General features: G+C 46.4%; 1 protein-coding gene across 2 annotated transcripts in view; it reads right to left on the bottom strand.

Annotated features, from left to right (window-relative positions):
- SMOC2 (SPARC related modular calcium binding 2) overlaps nt 1–21,574 on the bottom strand; it is a 163,372-nt gene that overhangs the window by 63,590 nt on the left and 78,208 nt on the right. The window contains exons 6-7 of one of the 2 annotated variants that reach the window (XM_074333859.1): nt 21,117–21,197; nt 19,809–19,883 (exon numbers count right to left, since the gene is read on the bottom strand). In XM_074333859.1, the coding sequence (XP_074189960.1) occupies nt 19,809–19,883; nt 21,117–21,197 (156 nt within the window). The remainder of the gene's footprint in view (nt 1–19,808; nt 19,884–21,116; nt 21,198–21,574) is intronic. The other variant, XM_074333858.1, reaches the window with a different exon arrangement.

Raw genomic sequence — 21,574 nt, 5'->3', positions numbered from 1 at the left:
ACCAAAAACAACATGGCCAAAAATCAATGAATAAAGCCGAAATGCGTGAAAGGGACGATTAGAGCTTTCCCCGCCAGCAATGAAGTGTCACCCTTCCTAGAAATTAGACCTTGGTTGTCTTCATTGCTTCCTGTCCTCAGATTTTCTTTGCAAACCTTTCTCCTGGGTTTGTAAACATCCAGAACGTGCTGGGGTGACAGGCCTGTGACACATGTTGCTCCGAGCTACCATCTCCTGGGATGCCTTTTGGGGTCTTTTCCTTTCGAGGTGGGCACTTCTGGAGAAGCAGAAATGTAACCCTCAGCCAGTGAAAGTGCAGGGAACGCTGGGAAAGCTGGGAAGCTGGTTCCTCTCAGCCAGGACGTGATGCCCACGGCAGTGGCCTGGCCGTGGGGGACAGGACGCTTCCAGGACCAGGTCTCACAGCACCGAGAGGTCCCTCTGCTTCTGCTGAAGACACCGGAGCCAGAGCCAGCCTCTGTGCGGCCTCTTGCACAACAGCTGAGCTCGCCTCTCTCGGCTCCTCACACCTTCCTGCCACTCACAGTGCATTCCCTCCGCAGTCATCTACTCACCCCGTGGCCAATGCTGACCATCTTTAAGTCTCAACCTGTTCCACTGTCCCACAGGCCGAAACAGACCCACACCAATGCAGGCAACGGGCATTTGACACAGGAGAGAACGCGCTTCAACGGGGCAAAGACAGGCTGTTCAACAAATGGTCCTGGGACAACGGGGCACACACACACTCACAGTCACACTCACACACTCACACCACACACATACAATCACACCACACACCACACACACACACACACACACACACACTCAAATGATTATGGCTACTTATTTCTGCTCATAAAACTGGTCTTTGACCCAATCAAGACCTCCAGTCCCTTAAATCATTCTGGTTTCTCCCTGTCATTTTATTTGCCCAAAACTCTAAATCTTCACTTTATGTCATATCTAAAAATGGCTGAAAAGATACCATAAGAAACTTACAGGCATTTGACATGTTATTAAGCCTGTCTTTGTCCCCCATGGCTTTACAGATTCATGAAAAAGCACAGAGAGGAAATGGAGGCATTAATTTTTAAACACAGAGACAAGACAAGAAACAAAGAGAAATATTGTAAGCAATTTGTTAACACCTGCTTCAACCCATCACTCTACCTCATCAGCAATTGGGTTGTAGCACGTTGTTATTTTAAAAACTGAAGCAATGGCTTTAGATAAAATAGTTCAGCAATCTTGAGAACACGTAAAGATCAAAACAATCTTAAATTAAAAAGAAAATCTTGAGCTAATAAAAACTCTCTTCTTAACCAAGCACTTTAGAGATTCACTTCTAAATTTTCAGCTTTAAAAAATGACTTCTAAAACGGAAAAAGTGTAATTGTTTTTCCTGATGCAAAATCACACCAAAACAGAAAACAAACCTATTTCCAAGTTTACAAACAAAAGAGAAAACATGCCCTTTTATTAAGACTAATCTTGAGAAAATTTATTTCTCAAGTGAAGTTCAAAAGTTGCAAACAGTAGAAACATAGGGTTGGAGAGAGAGTTTTTTTTCATTCTTAATCAAGAATTAATTGTAAATAAAGATACTGACCTCCCCTATTTGATGGTATATTGCCAAGCCTTCTTGCAATATCTTCCCAACAAGGCATCCAATAGCAGTGTGTGTCTTCCAATATGACCAAATACGCCACACACTTAAAGTTTTGTAAAATCTAACCCCGCGTATAAGTGTTAAGTGTTAATAGTAAAGGTTGAAAATTCCTTGGATTCTTTCTGGCTTAGCTAAATTTTCAGTTCTTCCCAGACAAGGAAAAGCAGAGGACTTCATCACCATCAATCCGTCATTCCAAGGGATGCTAGAGACTCTCTCAGAAGAAGGGGGTGTGGGGAAGAACGTAAATGTGAGCGATAAATGGCAATAACTACACACCTATCAGTAATTACTGTCAATGTAAGTAGAGTAAATGCTCCAATCAAAAGACGTAGGAGGCAGAATGGATAAGAAAACAAGACCCGAACATATGCTGCCTGTAAGAGACTCACTTCAGAGTGTAAGACACACACAGATGGAAAGCAAAGGGATGGAAAAAGATATTTCATGCAAATGGAAAAAAAAAAAAGCTGGGGTAGCATTTCTTATACCAGACAAAATAGACTTTAAAATAAAGGCTATACATAATAAGAGACAAAGGACATTTCATAATGATAAAGGGATCAACCTACCAAGAGGACACAACCCTTGTAAACATTTATGCACCCAGCATAGAATATATAAAGCAAACACTGACCGACACAGAGGGAGAGATTGACAGCAACAGTCACAGTGGGGGACTTAACACCCACTCGCATCAAGGAACAGATCTTCCAGACAGAAAATCAACAAGGAAACTGCGGCCTTAAATGACACATTAGGCCAGATGGATTTCATTGATATTTTTAGAGCGTTTCACCCCAAAGCAGCTAAAAAAAACAAACAATCCAATTAAAAAATGGGCAGAGGACCTGAATAGACATTTCTCCAAAGAGGACATACTGATGGCCAACAGAGATATGAAAAGATGCTCAACATCACTAATCATCAGAGAAATGCAAATTAAAACCACAATGAGATATCACCTTATTCCTGTGAAAATGGCCATCATCAATAAATCAATAAACAACAAGTGCTGGCGTGGATGTGGAGAAAAGGGAACGCTCGTGCACTGTTTGTTGGTGGGATTGCAGATTGGTGCAGCCACTATGGAAATCAGTATGGAGGTTCCTCAAAAAATTAAAAACAGAATTACCTTATGACCCAGTAATTCTACTTCTGGGTATTTATACAAAGAAATTCAAAACACTAATTCAAAAAGACATTTGAACCCCTATGTTCATTGCAGCGTTGTTTACAATAACCAAGCTATAGAAGCAACCTCAGTGTCCATCAATAGATGACTGGATAAAGACGAGGTGGTACATTTACACAATGGAGTATTACTCAGCCATAAAAAGGAATGAAATCTTACCATTTGCAACAACATGGATGGACCCAAAGGGTATTATGCTGAGTGAAATAAGTCAGAGAAAGACAAATACCATATGATTTCACTTATATGTGGAATCTAAAAAACAAAAAAAACACACAAAAAAAACAAAACAGAAACAGACTCATAGATACAAAGAACATTTTGATGGTGGCCAAGTGGGAGGGGGCCGAGGGCAGGGTGAAAAAGATGAATGGATGAAGAAGTACAGATTGGCAGTTATGAAGCAGTCACGGGGATGTGCGTACAGCAAAGGGAACACAGTCAGTAACGTGATACTCGCTGTATGGTACCAGGTGGGGACTAGACCACCGTGTTTCCCAGAAAACAAGACCTCACCGGAGAATAAGCCCTAGCAGAGTTTTCAGGATGACATCCCCTGAACATAAGAACTAATGAGTCTTTTGGAGCAAAAATTAATATAAGATCCGGTCTTATTTTCAGGGAAACACGGTAGTCAGAATGATCACCGCCTAAATTACGCAAATGTCTAACTACAGTGCTGTACACCTGACACACAATATAATATTGAAAGTCAACTGTCATTGAAAAATTTTTTTTAAAATCAGTTCTGAAGTATTCTCTACCCACAAATGTACACAAAAAAGGCAAATCATCTATTATAAGAACGTGTTATAAAATCTTAAAGGTTACACTTTCCTGACAATTGCACCAGAGGCATGCACTTCACCAAAAGCAGTACAGCTGTGCATAGACACACAGGGCAGGCGTGGGGCACAGGGGGCGTTGAGAAGGGGCACCCTTGCTGGCGGACACATTTCAGTGGCCTCATAAGATACATGAAATATTTTTCTTAGTTATCATGAACTGTACTTGGCTGGTTTTCAAATAAATAGGAAAAAAGAATCACTGATTGAAAATAAGTATTTTGTAGAAAATATCTGTGGTGGTAAAAGCAATAGCTAAATCTGGGGGAAATTCTCAATTTCACCTTTAGCCAGCATTTAATACACTGGAATACATTTCATCCTCGTTCAAAATAGAAACTTGCACCAAAGGTGGATGAGAATTTACCCAAACAGCTTTCCTGAGTATTACTTTTCTTTATTGAGTACAAAATTATTCCTGCTAGAAAGGGACTTTTCAGTAAAAAGATTCTTGGAATGTAGGGTGACCACAGAGGAAAAATGAGGATGGGTGAGGGCATACGCAGACGAGGGAACATACCGATGCTTAATGTGACCTCCGTGCTGGGCTTTTCTACTGAAAGGTTTTGCTTTCAGTGCAAAACACCCAACTCAACATAACTAAAATAATTCTATTCTGCATATCATGAACTAAGTTGGACCCCTCCATTCATATGCTAATGCTGCACCCCCAATGTGACTTATTTGGAGATTGGGCTTTGAATATCGTCACCTTTCCAGAGGAGATGAAGGTTAAATGAGGCTGTGAGGTGGGGCTGACCCAGTATGACTGGTGTTCTTACAAGAAGAAGGCACCCAGCACCAGGAATGTGCACCCACAGAGCAAAAGCCACGGGAGAACTTGGAGAAAAGGAGGTCGTCGGCCACAGAGGAAGTGTTTCCGCCAGAAACCCACACTGCCGGCACCTTGATCTTCGCCTTGCAGCCTCCAGAGCTGCGAGAAGTGCATTCCTGTGTGTAAGCTGCCAGCCGTCCTGCATGCTGTGTTATGACAGCCTTAGCATATACTGGATTAACACTTGATTTTTGACAAAAGCCCGAGACACCTTTCTCTATTGAAGAGCTAAACAAAGGCTGTGAACCGGGCAGTGTATTTACCAATAGGCAGGGTCCCTGGATAAAATACAAGATACCCACTTAAATAGGAATGCCAGATCAGTGGGGAACTGTTTTAGTGTAAGCATGTCCCACGCAAATCTTATATTTGTTCTTTCATAACATTTCCTCATATTTTTTCCCCATTCAGAGTTGCTGCTGATATAATTTTTGGCTAAATTAACCAGCTTAAAGAAAAAAGGTCCAGGTAGAGAGAGGAAATTACCCAATGTCTGTCGCTGCACCTGTGCTCAGGGTCCAGCTAACCTGTAAGAAGAAAGCAGGAAGGACAATTTTGCCCATGAGGCCACTGCTTTGTGGGGTGTAAAGACCTGTGTGACGTCCCCATGGTGGTGGAGGCGGCAGCTCCCATCCGCCCCGCAAGGGGCTCAACTCTGGCTGACACAGGCACCTCGGTTAGGAAACAGTTTTTTAGACACAGCAGGAAAAGCACAGGCAACAAAACAGAAATAGATACAGTGGACTTCATCAAAATCAAAACCCTTGGGATTCAAAGGCCACCATCAGCCAAGTGAAAAGACAACTAGCAGAAAGGGACAAAGTCGGGGCAAGTCACAGTCTGAAGGAAGCTCTGCATCTAGAATAAAGAAGGCTAACGACCAATGACAAAACATCAGCTAACGCCTTTTCAAATGCACGCACGTTGTGAACAGACATTTCTCCAAGGAAGACATGCACATGAATGGCCTACGAGTCCAGGAAAAGGTGCTCAACAGCGTTACTCCTAGGGAGACACAAATCAGTGACACAAAGCTTCACACCTAACAGGACGACTGGAGTTTAAAAACAAAACAAAACAACACACACACACACACACACACACACACACACACAAAATGTAACAAGTGTGGAGAGGCTGACGGGAAATTAGAGTCCCTCTCATTGCTGATGGGGATGCAAGTTGGAGCCTCCACTTTGGCAATTCCAAAAAATGTTAAACCCGGAAACTGTAGGCCTAGGTATGTAACCAAGAGAAAACATACATCCACACAAAGACAGAACGTATTATTCCTAACAGCCAAAAAGTGGAAACACTGCGGATGTCCTTCAGCTGATGAAAGGGCACAGAACACGTGGACCATCATGCAAGAGAGTAGGACCCGGACATAAAGAACCCTGGGCAACCTTTGGAAACGCTGAGGGCAGAAGCCAGGCACAGAAGACCACACGCGGTACGACCTACCCACGTGACGTGCACAGAGACCGACATGGACAGTGGTCGCCGGGGCTGGGAGCTGGCAGGGGGCACGACTGCCAGCGCGTGGGTCTGGCAGCTTCCTTGAGTGAGGACAACATCCAGAAATTAGATTGTGGGGAAGGCGCACAGCGAGGTGACCGTAGCTAGAATCCGAGTTGTACACTTGGAACCGGAAACGCGCGTGTGTGTAACCATCTGAATGTTGCAAAACGGAAAAGAAACAACTGACGGATGTGACTAAACACAGACCCTAGTCCCTGTGGAGAGGTTGTGGTCACATTTGGTTTCTTCCTGAAGACGACACCCCAGGCTCACTCAGTGCCCGATGTGGCAGAGATCTCTACCTGTTCGTGTAAAACGGAGGTGACAGAAGCACAGCAGGTACGCGGAGACCAAACTCCCAGCTTCCTCCCGGCAGTGTGGCTGCGTGGCCACGAGAGAGGCCGGCAGGTCCACCCAGCAGGCCTTTCAGGATCAGGGTTTGTTCCCTCCATGTGCTCCTCCCTCCTGAAACTGACATCCTGGAAATCAGGTCTGGAGGGACCGAGAGCCATGGGCTGAGGGCACCGGGGCCTGCATGCCCGCCTGGAGACCCCGTGCTCACCCAGGACTTGACCTGAGCGAAACAGTAAACTTCCGGCTTGTGCAGACACTGCGAGGGTGCTTTCCCTTCAGCACGGTTGCCTACCCGCCCTGATAAACCCTGGCGTGGGATTTGGAAACGTCTGCCTAATGACAAACACACAGCAATGTGAAGCACAGCGAATCACCGGGACGTGTTGTGCGGGTGAATTGGCACCTGTTTCCTACGTGAAGCAGGCCCACCCTGAGGGCTGCACGGCCACAACCCTCCCTTAGAGATGCTGCCGTTGGCAAAACGCACTCTCGCCACTTGTGCAACGACCTGAGTAGTTGGAGAAAATGTTCATACTTTCCTCACGTCTCTGGTCAGGACGCAGAACCTTTGCGTTACTTAAATACTCTGTGTTTAGATGCAGATATTTTGCTAGACATACAACTTAAATTAGATCGTTTTAAATGGCTTCTTACTCTCGTTTTTCATCTGAAAATCAATAGTCTGTTATATTCTGGCTTTAGCCACCAGTGAGATTTTTCAGGCAAAAACATGGAGAAACATTTCCATATGACTATTGCCTGAGACACAAACGTAGGATGCAGGTTAATTAAAGGAGAAATATGATAAAGACGAGCAAAGGTAGGAAAAGTTTGCATTTATGAACAAAGGCATTGTTTTAGATCAAAATAGTTAGCACATGTTTGGTTATACACAAGCCCTTGCATATGTACATGTCATGTCATTCCCAGGGGTGAATCAAGTTCATTGGCCACAGTTATAGCTTTTCAACTTGCTACACGGTGACCGTTCAGCTCACTATGCTGGCATAGCTCAGCAGGTGAGCATTTCATCAGCTGTATGAAGTCTGTCCCACTGGAAGGAAGATGGACTGCAAGAAAGAGTTTGGGGCTGGCAAGATTCTCTGTTATTCAGCCAACAGACATTGTGAATTGCCCACACCGTAGAGGGCGTGGCCACTGCCAAGACAAGACGAGACACCCGTAGGCCAGGGCCCCACTGGCAGAAGCCCCTCGGGCCACCCTCGGGGGTGAGGGCAGAAGGTCTAACAACTTCAGTTGTGTGCGTCATTTCTAAAGACCCCAGTTGTTCATGAGCTGGTCGGCTCCATTTAGTCCTTAGTCTGATGGGAAGATGGAGAAACAGAATCGCAGTCATGCTGTTCTGTTAGGTTTCTATCAAGTGTGAACAGCAAGAACAGATACATCCAGTTTATGCTTCAAACCAACTCAGTATTGGAGACAACCCCAGGAACTTCATCACAACAAGCAGACTCCTCAGTGATTTAGGTTCTATGTCCTGTCATTACCACATAGCACCTATGTTCTCCCAAAGTGGTACCTAGTGACTTCTGTGATGGGCACACGCACTCACACACATATGCACATACACTCACGCACCCATACTCATGCACACACACACTCACTCATGCACACACTCATACGTACACACACACAGACACACTCCCGTGCACACACACTCATGCACCTATTCACACACACACGAGATTCTCAGGAGGTGTCCTTTTGTTATTTGCAAAGCCTGGGGTTGATCTTGCCCACGACAGCGGAAGGTAATTCCGTCCCCATTCACTGACTGGACACAGATGGACCCGACTGGCTAAGCCGGGGCTGTCACCGACGGGATGGGATTCTGTGAGGGCTCATTGCTACCACTTTAAAGATGAGACACTCAGAGCTGCAAACGGCGTGCCTAGGACCCACAGTGGGAACCTCAAGCCAGCCCGGTGCCCTCACCCCTGCACTTCCCGAGGCCCCGGGAGGCCATAAGCAGCCAGGATCCCAACCCCTGTGAGATGCACCTAGACTCACAGCCACTCGGGGAAAGGGACAGTCACAGATCCACGACCCCGTTCCGTCTTCCTGCTTGCGGCCGTGTGTGCATGGTGCTCTGAAGCATCTGGGCCAGGCACTGCATGCGTCTCTCTCATCCCTGTCCTCTCAACGTGCCCCTTCCCACGTAAACAATGACGGAGAGGCTTTGTTTGGGGTCGAGACTGGAGAGGCTGCCGCCTTCCTCAGTCTCACTCCTGAGGCCATACAGGCTTCTGTCCAGGGTCCTTGCCATCACGCACTTCTGGACCTCCCCACCCCCGCCCAGGGTGCAGGCCTGGTTACAGACACGCACTGGCCAAGACCTGGCATCCCGATCCAGTCAACGCCTTCACAAGAGCTGGACCAAAGGAGCTTCATGGCGCCCCAAGCTCCGTGCAGGACACGTGTCTGCAGAACCAGCGAGGGCGGAACCACAGCTCTGGGGATCCCAGCCCAGCCGCGTGGGGGCAGGAAGTAGGTGACACTGCACGCGGAAGTGCATGGGGGGTCTGTGCAGCGTAGCTACGGATCCACAAAGGACACCATTGACTTCCAGACCTATTGACTCCATGAAATACCCTTGTTTACTTGGTGTCAGCCAAAGGCCCGTACGTACACACAGCCGGTGTGTTTTCCAGCTTGCGGGTGGGACATGCTTGCTCTCAGCACTACTTTGCTTAGGTTGAAATGTTGTATCCTGATTCTATAACCACAGTCTGGACACTGAAATCTAAGAATTAAATATGACTACAATGAAAACCCCCTTTTACAATTAGGAAAATTGCATAAATTCACATATGCACATTTTTAGATAGATTAACTAATATTTTTAAAGTAATACTTCCACATATGAAAGGAGCCATTTGATTTATTTTAATATTTTAATCTCTTCAAATGGCCCAAACTTCATAACTTAAGAATGTAGCCAGTATCTTGATATTTTTGCAATCTCATATTTGAAAAATGAAATTTAAAAGGAGAGAAATAATACTTTAAAACTTAGAAACACGGAAAGAGAACATAATTTGTGTTATTTTCCCCTAGGGAATGCAATTTACCATGATTTAAAGCAGAATCAAAAGATGATTATCTTTTGGCACTAATTTTAATATGTGCAATAAAACAAAAATTATCAGCTCTGTAGAAAGCAGAGAAACGTTTCCACCAATGGTCCCATAAAACTGTGGAACATCATAAGCATAAAGGACGTCTGCTGGATGGAAAACAGAGCTGTTTTAATGGTTTGGGAGGAAGCAATATTTTTCTCCCAAGTGGGAGGAGGGTTTCAGAGATGACAAAAGTGGGGCCGCTATGTATTTTTCAACTCACACGCAAAACTTACAGAGACAGTAAATGAAAAGGCCAGGAAACCAGAGACTCGTCAGAGCTGTGCCCGGTGGGTCAGGGGCCCTGTGTGTGTCCTGAGCTCTGCAGTCCCAGCCACGCTCCTATGGAGGTCTCAGAAGGGGCATCTCCGTGGCCCCATGCTCACATTTTGGAAGAGTAATGGGCAGGGAGAGAAAACAGACATGTCCCATCAGCAACTTCAGATTTGGAACAAAGGAGACAAAATGCCCAGGCCCCACGTCCAGCACTGTCTGCAAAGCTGTGCTTCTCTGTGAAGCAACTGGACAAGTTTGTGGTGCCTGGGGACAGGTGTTTGTGCCGGGACCAGGCAGACCAGGCCCCCAGGGCTGGACGAGACCCCCGCTTAGGTGGCCAGGGCTGTGACAGCCCAGTGTCGAGAGCACCGTGACCCTGGGAGGGGTGACAGCATAAGTGCATGAGGTGGGAAGAAGAAACCTCAGCCACCCAAACCCGGCCAATTTTTAAAGTTGATAACCGTGAGGGTATTCCCAGACACGTGTTTCCAGTGGGAAAACGTCACACAGCACACGTCACAGGGACCGACCCACTGAAGGTCAACATGGCCGACATCATGGAGGCAGCAGTGGGAATGTCAACATGTCCTCAACACAGAGAAGTCACGGGGCCTCAGCTGCCGGGAGCAGGCAGCACACACTGGACACCAGACCACACATGGCACCGACCACCCGGCGGTGCAGGCGGGCCTGGGCCCCAACTCCCTGCCTCCCTCGGAGCATCGCACACTTGGGAGCACGGAGGGTCCATCTGTGGGAGCGAAGGGCTTAACTCACAAATGGGGGCCAAGAAAGCAGGCAGCAGGTCTCCCAGTTATCTCCTGACTCAAAAGATAAGTAGTGCCCTGCCCAACGGGGGCACACCCACCACCCCACCCCCATGCCAGACCCAGGTGACATCATGGGGTCCCCTGAGTCCTGGGGGACCTGGGATGAGCCCCGCATTAGGGAGGGTCAGAGTGCACTGATTTAACATAATCTTGTCTACAGACACCTCCACAGGGACGTGCAGTGCTTGACGCTCAGGGCAGCCAGGCACGTGGCCTGGCCCGTGGGTGGAAGAGCTGACTGTCACGCCAGTTGTAGGGGACATTCTGGATGGAACGTGACCATGGCTCAGGAAGGGCAAGCAGGAGAATCAGACTGTGCAGGACTCTAGGCCTTTCTCTAGAAGTGACACGTCGGTCAGCCATGGTCAGTCCCCAGTCCCTGGAGGACACAGGAGGCAGGACTTGGTGTCCACGCCCCACAACCCACCCTCGGGGCCACTGAGAGCAGAGCGCAGCTGTGGGGGTCTCGCAGGCAGGACCGGAGGGGCCACCAGACATCCACCTGATGGAACCTCTGAGGACCTCTGCTCCCCTGTGCGCCCTTGAGGGGACACGAGGATCCATCATGGCCGGAGAGTCTGAGCTGCCGGGACTACCTGCTGAAACACTGGGCTGTCCCAGCTCTGCAAACACTGCACCGGGTGACATGGGCGGGCACAGAACAGAGGCTGAGTCTCTGATGTGTTTCACAGCTCCCAGCATGTATTTTTCTGTCTAACGTGATGTAACCATGGGCCACTTGGTGTCTTCCTCCCGGGGAGCGAGTATAGGTCATGTAGAGGCAGCAGAAAGAAACCTCATCAGAGCAGGAGTATCCCAGATCTGAAGGACAGAGGCTTTGCAGGCGAAGCAGAGAGGGGCTGCGGCTGGACCAGGAGGGCTGAGGGCACCGAGCAGAGCCTGCGTCCTCATCGCAGTGCAAACAGACACTGATTCTACAAAATCCCTCTGTTCTCTGCTCGGCTTTAGTGTGGTTTCCACAACTTTGCAGTAAAGGTCCTTTAAAGACGCCCACAGAGCTAATGCCCAAGGGAGCACACACCCCCCGTGCCTGGAGGGGACAGGAGCACAGCCCTGACTGCACCAGCTTCTGCATCTACCTGGGGCGCCACAGAGGCGGGATGCGAGGAGAAGTATCCATTTACTTCTCCCACCTGACGGAGCGTTCTCACGGATGCAGCCGGTCCAGGCACAGAGCGGTCGCTGGTGAGGCCCGCAGAGCAGCTCTGCATCACCCTGAGGTCACCTTACTTCAGGTCGAGACTCAAGGTCTTTCCACGTTCAGCCTCCGTCTGCCTCGGTTCCCGGGTGAGCACCTTAACGCTGAACTTCAGAGAGGTTTCCACGGCTCACAGCTGGGAGCTGCTGACGTGCTCCCTCCCTGAGGCAAGGTACGTGCAGCCTGCACCCCCAGACCAGGGGGACCCCAGGCCCTGCCCTTCTTCCAGGGCCAGGACGGCTGGAGCCCAACAGAATGCCCTCCAGCCTCTGACAAGAACCTCTGAAGGAACGTGAGACTTTCATCTGTGTCACCTTCAGGGCCCCCTTTGGGTAACGATGTCCTGGCATCCCTGGATCCCTGGTGACAGACGCTTCTTCACTGACTCACGGTGCCTCTGTCTGCATCTCCTCCCTCGCCTCCTTCCTGCCTCTCCTGATAACTCTGGACCCCATGTGTTTATGTAGACAGCCTCTCTCTTCATGGGGCCACGGAGGCTCGCCCAGGGCAGGTGGTATCTTCACTCTGACAGTCGTCAGGAGCATGGCTTCGGCAGGTCAGACGGCGTTTCAGTCCCATCTGCAGACATGGCTCCATGTGTCATCTGGGCTTGGTTGTAGCCATCATGTCCCCTTCTGATGGAGGCAGGAACTATGCCAACCCCACTGTTACGAGGGCCAGCGGGACAGTGGGGCAATAGCACACGTGATGCACTCGGTGCACAGTAAGTGAAGAAATGTCAGCTCTCCTACTGTCATCACCACCTTTCCAAAGAAGGAAGGACAGGGCGAAGGTGCCCCATGGCCGTTGTTTAGTCCCCCGTAACTTCCAATGCACAGCACTTACTAGCAGCCACTGGTGCGAGACCCAGCTGCGTGTGGGGCGCCGCGTGGACGGCTCGGATGCCGTGCAGCCAAGTGTGGTATGAGGGGAGGGATGGCCAGTGACCGCGACTTGTCCCAGTTGTGTCCTTAGTGCTAAAGAAAAGCCTTTGATGGCAGTCAGGACCTTCACTGCACTAAAAGTTGTATTTCCTTTGGTAAAAATATTTTCAGAAGAAGAGCTGAAGTAAATACCTAAAACAACACTGATGTTGAAGCAAGAAAAAAGGTGTATCTAGGTTCAAAGAGTCTCAGGGCAGAAGGCACTCCTCTGCCCCGATATGGACGCACGTGGTGGGGATCAGGACGCACGTTCGCAGTCAGAGGCCAAGGCCGCAGCCCGCCCTCTGCACCTGTGACCTCAGGTGTAAAACCGCATCAGCACGTGGCGGCCGGGGCTCAGGGGGGCGCCGATGAATGCACTCTGTTAACAAAACACACACCAAATCTGAGACTGAAACATGTAAGGAGCCCAGACCTGTGACGGGACAGGCAGGAGCCGTGATGCGTTAACTGTGGTGGAGGCAGTGAGGGTCTCAAGGCTGGCGCTCAGGGCACTGCAGTGACAGCAGGGGCAAGTTCGGAAGAAGTCGTGGGCAGCGGGAGCAGTGTGTGTGCCCAGAAGACAGCGTGTCGGTGGACACGGGATGGGGACGGGGAGGAGACTCAGGTCGCCGTCAGAGCTCTGAAGAGGAACAGCACAGAGACGCAGTGACAACTGGGAATGACCGCACAGGACACAGAGTCCTTTACACCTGGTGTAGGCGTCAGGTCCATAACGGGGAGTTGCTCCTCCTTCACCCATGAACGAGGCTCTCCGGTCACTAGGAACATTCTGAGTGAAGATGTGTGTGCAGCGTGGCTTCTCCTGTGTGGGCAGAACGTTCCAACATCACATCTACACCTGTGCGCTCCCTGAGCGAATCACTGCCTCTTTCGGTGTCTGTGTCTTCACTTGTTCAGTTAAAGGTTTAATGAGATGGTTTCTGTGGCTTCTGCAGTTTTAAGATCCTATAACACCATTAAATCCAGTCCGTTGTGCAAGGCTGTTCTGAAAGCCTGACTTCTCCATGCAACTTCCCCAATCACTTGAAGAAACCATGGAAACAACACCAAGAAGAGTTGTGACAATGAACAAGGCTCTCAATTCCTCTGAGCTGCAGAACTTTGTTTGTTTTTTCCTTTAATCTGTAAAATGCTGAGGCTGGGCTGAACCTTTAGGATCCACTGTAGCTCTAAAATCACAAAATTCACATCCATCTAAATCTGCCCGTTTCATCCTCTCTTCCCTCAACTCTTCTTGTCATAATCAGCGCCACATATGTCAAACACTACTGACTTTTTACTTCCTCATACAAGCATATTTTACAGAAATTTCTTAAGTCAGGCACCTGCTTCTTACTCCTTTTCCATTCTGTGCAGTGTTACTTGTAATAATAGACCCACAGTAAGATCCCCAAAATACTCAGTAATTGATGGAAACTGAGACAACTGTTTTGGGATGAATGTAACACAAATATCTGCGTACTTAGAGAAAAAATAACATGACGATGGTACTCTAGTTCTTAGCTTTTGTAAAAGATGATGGCACCTGAAAATAGTGTGACGGTAATCTGTTTTCCAATTTTTTTTCTTATAAAAATAATGAAATCTGAAAAAAATTAACACAAAAATGTGAACATGATCATTTAGGATTATTTTTCAATTGATCTTCCCATTGAATATTCTTTCCACCTAAATGTTGCATGCTGGCCTTTCATGGGTGACACTTCCTCTCAAGCTCTGAGTCCTTTCTGTAAACGCGCCCTCGTGAGCGATCGCAAAGGGTACCCATAATGACGCTGTTCCGTGAGCCTCAGCGCCTTCTTGCCCTCCATGTGATGGCCCCTCAGTTTAGTGTTACACACTTATGCTTTTACTCTATGAAATGTTATTTTTATTACTCATGGGTTATAAAACCCTAAGCATACTGGGATTTGTAATTCACAAATAGCACTTATAATTTTGTGATGATTGAACAGCTTGTTCAACTAACAAAAAAATTTGCACTCCCTTTTTTAATATCCAAGGTTGGTTTTAAAGGAAATCAGACAGAAATATAGGAAGTATTTAAGGTAGCACAGGACAAGACCATTGGTTTAATAAATATGTGAATGAATTTTATATAAGAAAAAGACAATTTGTCCCAAAACCTCTTATCTGATGAAGTGTTATAATCTAATTTTATATCTTCTATGAATAGAATAATAAAACTGAATATAATAACTCAACAAAGTAAAAAAAAATAATTGATGCTCAATTATATTTTCATAGGAAAAACTGGATAATGCATTATTAAGTAAAATGCAATTTCAGATTGGACTCATTTTTCAATGTACGAGGTCTGGCAATTAAGTTTGCAAACTTGCCACCGTGCGCTTACATTGGCAGCACTGTACACACAGCTCAGGAAGGTTTTATCACCTTGGTATATCAGTGTCTCACAGCTGTGTCTGTGTTGACATGTGGCGGTGTCTTGCTGAGTGGCGTTCATTATTGTTGTTATGTTTTTATGTGCTATCACGAGAATGTCTGAGCTTGAATTAGAACAACGAACAAACATTAAATTTCTTGTTAAACTTGGCCAGAGTGGAAGTGAAATCAGGGACACGTTCATCCAAGTTCATGGGGACAATGCCATGAAGAAAACGGCAGTGTACAAATGGATTAAATGTTTTTCTGAGGGGAGCGAATACGTCACTGATGAAGAGAGGTCAAGGCGGCCAGTAATGAGCAGAACTGATGAAAACATTGCAAAAATTCATTGAATTGTGCGTCAGAATCATCAGCTAACTATGAGAAGTAAACATCGACAGAGAAACAGTTAGGAAAATCTTAACTGAAAATCTTGGCATGACAAAAGTGTGTGCAAAAATGGTCCTGAAGCAGCTCACTGATGAACAAAAGCAAAGGAGAGTCAAAGTTTGCCAAGACCTTTTGGAGAGGCAGACGATGTTTTGGGCCATGTTATCACTGGTGATGAAATATGGGTGTACCAATATGACTCTGAAACAAGGCATCAAAGTACACAATGGAAGTCAGCCAATTCTCCACGACCAAAAAAGTTTCATCATTCCAAATCAAGAGTCAAAACAATGTTGCTAACCTTTTTTGATATCAGAGGGATTATTCATTATGAATTTGGACCAACTGGACAAACAGTTAACCAAGTTGACTATTTGGCAGTGCTGAAAAGGCTGCGTGAAAAAGTGACATGAAAACGACCTGAACTTTTCGCCAACAATTCATGGCTCTTGCATCATGACAATGCACCAGCTCACACTGCACTGTCTGTGAGGGAGTTTTTAGCCAGTAAACAAATAACTGTATTGGAACACCCTCCCTACTCACCTGATCTGGCCCCCAATGACTTCTTTCTTTACCCGAAGAGAAAGGAAATATTGAAAGGAAGACATTTGGATGACATTCAGGACATCAAGGGTAATACGATGACAGCTCTGATGGCCATTCCAGAAAGATTTCCAAAACTGCTTTGACGGGTGGCCTAGGTGTTGGCATCGCTGCGTAGCTTCCCAAGGGGAGCACTTCGAAGGTGACCATAGTGATATTCAGCAATGAGGTACGTAGCAGTTTTTCTAGGATGAGTTCATGAACATAATTGTCAGACCTCGTATATTGATTCAGATAATGAAAGTGATGCTTTTCTCGCTTAATGAACCAACAGGAGAATATTTTCTTTATGTTTAGATTGAATTTCAATTAATAAAAGTCCAGCAGTCAAACCAGTAGTGGTGCACAGATGAGCTCTCTTTTCTAGTTATTTATCTATTTTTTTGTTTGTTTTAGGAAAAAGAAGTTATGATACCATCAAAGTGCCCATGGCACATATGATAGTAAAACTCTATTAATTTAGTAAATAAATAGTTATTGTTGTTATTGCCTATTACATATACATTTTCATAGACTGGGATTACTTTATTTTCCTTTGCAAGAATAGTCTCTTCGCCAGCCCGGTGGCTCAGGTGGTTGGCGTGCCGTGCTCCTAACGCCAAAGGCCATGAGCTGCGCCCTCTACAGCTAAGAATGTGAACAACGGCTCTCTCTGGAGCTGGGCTGCCGTGAGCAACCGGAGGTTGGCAGGAGGTTAGCATGAGCTGCTGTGTGCTGCAGTGGTCAGCCGTGGGCTGCTGTGTGCTGCCATGAGCTGCTGAGTGCTTCCGCGGGCTACTATGTGCCGCCGTGAGCAGCCGGTGGCCAGCATGAGTGGCCGGCAGCCATCGTGAGATGCCGTGAGCTGCTGTGCGCAAGCAACCGACGACTGGCAACTGACTGCCTCAGCCAGGGGGAGCGCAAGGCTCATAACACCAGCATGGGCCAGGTATTATGTTGTGTCCTACACAACTAGACAGAGAAAAAATGTCTTGAACCAGAAGGTGGGGGGAGGTGGAAGAAGAGGGAAAAGAAAAACAACAACAACAAAAGAACAGTCCTTCTGAAAAACTGCTACCATTACACGCTCCAAAACACATTTGATCACATCCGCACATGGCAATCACATTCCATGAATTTGGTAAAATAAGTGATATCATATACTGCAGTATAAATTCCTAGGGAAAATAGTAATTTTAACTGATATAAAGACACATCAGAGAAAAGCAATCTATGCTTAGTTTGGCCTGTTCTATAAAAAGACATGAAAGAGCACAGGTGGCCTTCTGCATCTGTGGGTTTTGATTCAACCAACTGCAGACTGAAAACAGTGTCTTTGATCCTCAGTTGGGAAATGGGGACACAGTGTGCTGACTATATGCGTGGTTCTAGGCCATTTTATATAAGCACCTTGAGAAACCGCGGAGTTTGGTGTCTGCGGGGGTCCTGGAACCCACCTCCTTCAGCTACTGATGGTACTAACACATAAGGTACATTTTAAAAAAATACAGAATAATAAATAGGTCAAATTATTTATGTTTTGTTAAATGAATATGTCTACTTCTACCAAAGAAAATTATTAGTAAAAGTATCTTTTAAAAATAAAAATTAAATACAAATGAAACTCCTTTGACATTTGAAATCTTAATGAAACAGTGGTTGTTATATAAACCCCATGACCATTTACCATTTCACTGTTAACTTAATAAATTTAATACTATTTTTAACATCCTAAAATACCAACTAGGTCTGACTCTTTTCAGACCCTCAAAAGAACATGTGTCTGGACAACTGGTATTAAGCACAGATATAATCAGGTAATTTCATGCCCCATGTCTATAAATCAATTCAATGTCATCTTTTTGTGATCTACTCATTTGAGCTGATTTAATCAAATTATAGTGTAGGCTAACTTATGTAAACTGGAACTTCCTGAAACATTATTTTCAGTCCCACTAAATACTTAAAGCCTGCACTGTTTTCATTGGTTAATTATAACTGACAGGCCACCTAAGGCCTGAAAATCTGGTAACAGCAAGTGATGGCTGAAACACAAAAATGTATTTGTTTCATGAGTGCATCAGGAACTTACTGTCAAAACCTGAAATAGCTTTATACTGACAATTAAAATTGCTTTAAAAAATGCAAATGTCCAGTGACCTTCTTTACAATAATTTTACATTTGTGTCTCAAATTAAGTTTAAGTACTGCCATGTTACTCTCCCATGAGACGCTTTCAAGACCCACCAGTAAATGTGAAACATACAATGTTTTCATTAATTTCCCATGCACTAATCTATATAATACACAAGCAAATCAAATAAGGTAACTTTTGAGAATACAGTGAAAATATTGAACAAAACTACCTCTGTTTCTAAAGTTCATAGGAGAAGTACACAGGTTAATATCTTTAAGCACTAGGGAAACTTGTCCATAATAGTAATTACTGAGAAAAAAATTGTACATCCCGTAAATAAGTTTTTAATTTCCCTGCAATCTGTACACAGATATCCAATAGTCGAGCCTTTGGATTTGCCCTTTATTAACTCAACCCACAGGCGCGCAGCCACAGCAGACGCAGGCCCATCCTGGGCAGAAAAACCCTGAAACCCTGTCTTATGCAGATAAGACACCGAGGTTCGAGGCAGTGGTAAGAAAGCCACAGGGCAGGAACCGAGCAAGAAGAAGGCACTGGCTTGTCCCTCCCAGCACCTACCCTGCGCTCATGGGTCATTCTCTGGTCAGTCAGAGCATTTCCCCCCCACAGCCTGCCCTGGTGCCCTGAGCTGGCGGCTGAAGTATCCAGACTCGGGTACTGCCTCAGGAGTCCCTTTCAGGGTGCAGAGGAGGGTGAAGACAGAAACCAGCTGCTCTTCCTATCGGAACGTGCATGAACCTTTTGACCTCGTTAGGTAAATGGGTGTTGAAAACACACATTGAAGAAACGTCGGTAAGCATGGCTAACCGGCCCTAAGTGAGGCCGCCTTTGGGAAGGTCTGCAATTTTTCCCTCGAGGCCGAGCATGGAAAACCCATGTTCTTAGAAGTCTGTGTCCCTGGCAGCTGAGCGCTGGCCCTGGGGTGGCGGCTCTCCTTCAATAACAACGCACGGAAACCTCACTTGAGAGCCGAGGACGTGCACACAGAATCAACTGAGCACGAACGAGAATTACAGACGGCGTCAGTTTTCAAGAAAACAGTGAAAGTCACTAACCAGGCACAGCAACCCATGACCTGTCTGCAAAACGTCACATAGTCAGTTTTCAAAGGTAAAAGTTCTGTCAAACACTGGTTGGTAGCAAAGCCATCCACACGGTTTCAAGGATTTTGAACTAAATTAGCCAAGTGCTTTGACATCTCTGGAATTAGCTCAAAAGCAAATACCTGTGATCAATATTTCCATTTTCATATCTAAAACTACAGTCTTCTTTGCATATGCAGTGAAATATTGCAAATAACTTAGAAAATTTAATAAAAACACCAAAATTTGAACTACGTTTTGGTGGCCAAGTTGTAACGATTATTTGCACGACGGATGGGTAACCAAGGGAGAAGGTGCACTATACACTCAAGTTCAAGAAAACAAAGCCAGCGACAGGAGGCCCTTTTTACCTGAATTCTTATTGGTTTTGTTCTGTCGGCTTTTAACTTGTTCAGTCCAGAGTGTGGGGTAACGTGATGCAATATCTAATAAACCAAAAGAAAATGATAATTATTTTTAATTCACCGTGAAAACAAAAAGTGTCTCAATTAAAGATTTCAGCAGGTAGCCTAAAAGCCAAAAGAAAAAACCCCAATATAATAAATAAATCCATATTGTACATTTAAAAAAAGAGTTAAATAATTATGTGCATGAGACAACAGGAAATAATAATATACATTTAACATTTTTTAGCATATTTTTTTCTTTCTTTCTTCATCCAAAAGTGTAGATAAAAGTTATATGAGTCCAGACAGGCTCCACCTGACAGAAGCAGGATTTAGCCGAAAGCCCCAACGTCCAGAAACATCCCTGTGTGGTCAAGATGGACATTCACAGAACATACAGGGTTTCACTCAGTTGAAAGAGTCAACACAAAGTGTAACATGCAAGACAGAACTTCTCGCGCATCTTTTCAGTGACTTGTGCAATGGACATAACTGGATATTAACAGTGTGGTGTCATCACACTCTGTGCCTGAGAGCTGCACTGATGCAGACTGGCCGGGTCCAGCCCACCTCTGCCACTTGCTGGTCTTATGACCTGGGACAGGTTACCCCCGTTTCTCACCTGTGAGGCAAGAGTCTCAGGACCCAGCCAGCAGCACAGCAGAGTGTACGCTGGGTAGCGTGTAGCAGTACGCCAGGTGGTCACTAGTGTTGCTGTTATTATTGTTGTTATTATTGTTTTATTAGCAAAGCACGATGTAATTCTGCGTCACGGATGATTTGTGATGTGCGTTCCTTATATTCTGCCTTCAACCCCTCATGCCTTTTGACCAGAAAACTGGTGCTACATTGGCGGATACCTAAGACAGCTCCCCAAGGCTGAGAGTAAGAAACCCACCTGTCATGACTACAGAATTCAGTAAACTTGGGAAGCACCTTTTGTGCACATGACTGTACGCAGCTTATGTGTGCCTGATGTGACAGCTGTGACACAGGACCAGGCAAAATGGCATACGCCATGGCACTCTTCTGAAGTATGTATTCTATATTACAGAAACTATGAAGTGCCAGCCCGGAGAGCTTGATTTAAAGCACCACCTTTGTGTCACACTATATGAAAGCACATGGCGACATTCACAGCCCTCAGGAAAGACAGGGCGGCTCGCGCAGTAGGAAACGGCTGCGTGGGGTCACACAAGGTGATGTGCCCCCGCCCAGGCCCAGGACCACACTTGCTCTGCTCCCCCCAAGCCCCAGTTCCCCAGAGCTCACCTTCTTCATCTCCTTGAGGCTGAGTCTCCAGCGCTGGAGCTGAGGCATCTGAATTCAGAACGGAAAAGATTTGCAAGGAGACTACAATTGTGAGAGTAAGTTAAGTAAGTGCATACGGGATGAGGCGAAGGATTTGCAGCCGCCCCCACAGATTAATGCAAACAACACCCCAGCATGCGCAGCGACCTGGGCGTCCAGGCCGGGGCTTGTCTGAAAGCCCCAGCGAAGCCCCGGAGCTGCTGTTCACTGTTCCGCCCATGGCTGGAAACACCGGTCCATGAAGGAAGAGTTAGACGTGGTTTCCAGCCACCAGCAGAGCCAGCAGAGGCCGCAGGATGGACACGAGGAAGAGACACATGTGAGCAGGACTCGAGCAGCAGGGAGAAACTCAGCTCAGAAATCAGTGAGTCCCGGTCAATCAATGTTGCGGGGAGCGAGGCTGGCAGGAGTGAGGGCTG

The sequence above is a fragment of the Rhinolophus sinicus genome, linkage group LG05 (assembly GCF_036562045.2).
Source record: "Rhinolophus sinicus isolate RSC01 linkage group LG05, ASM3656204v1, whole genome shotgun sequence".
Taxonomy (NCBI): Eukaryota; Metazoa; Chordata; class Mammalia; order Chiroptera; family Rhinolophidae; genus Rhinolophus; species Rhinolophus sinicus.
The sequence above is the reverse complement of the archived record's forward strand: the minus strand, read 5'-3'. Positions and strand labels throughout refer to the sequence as shown.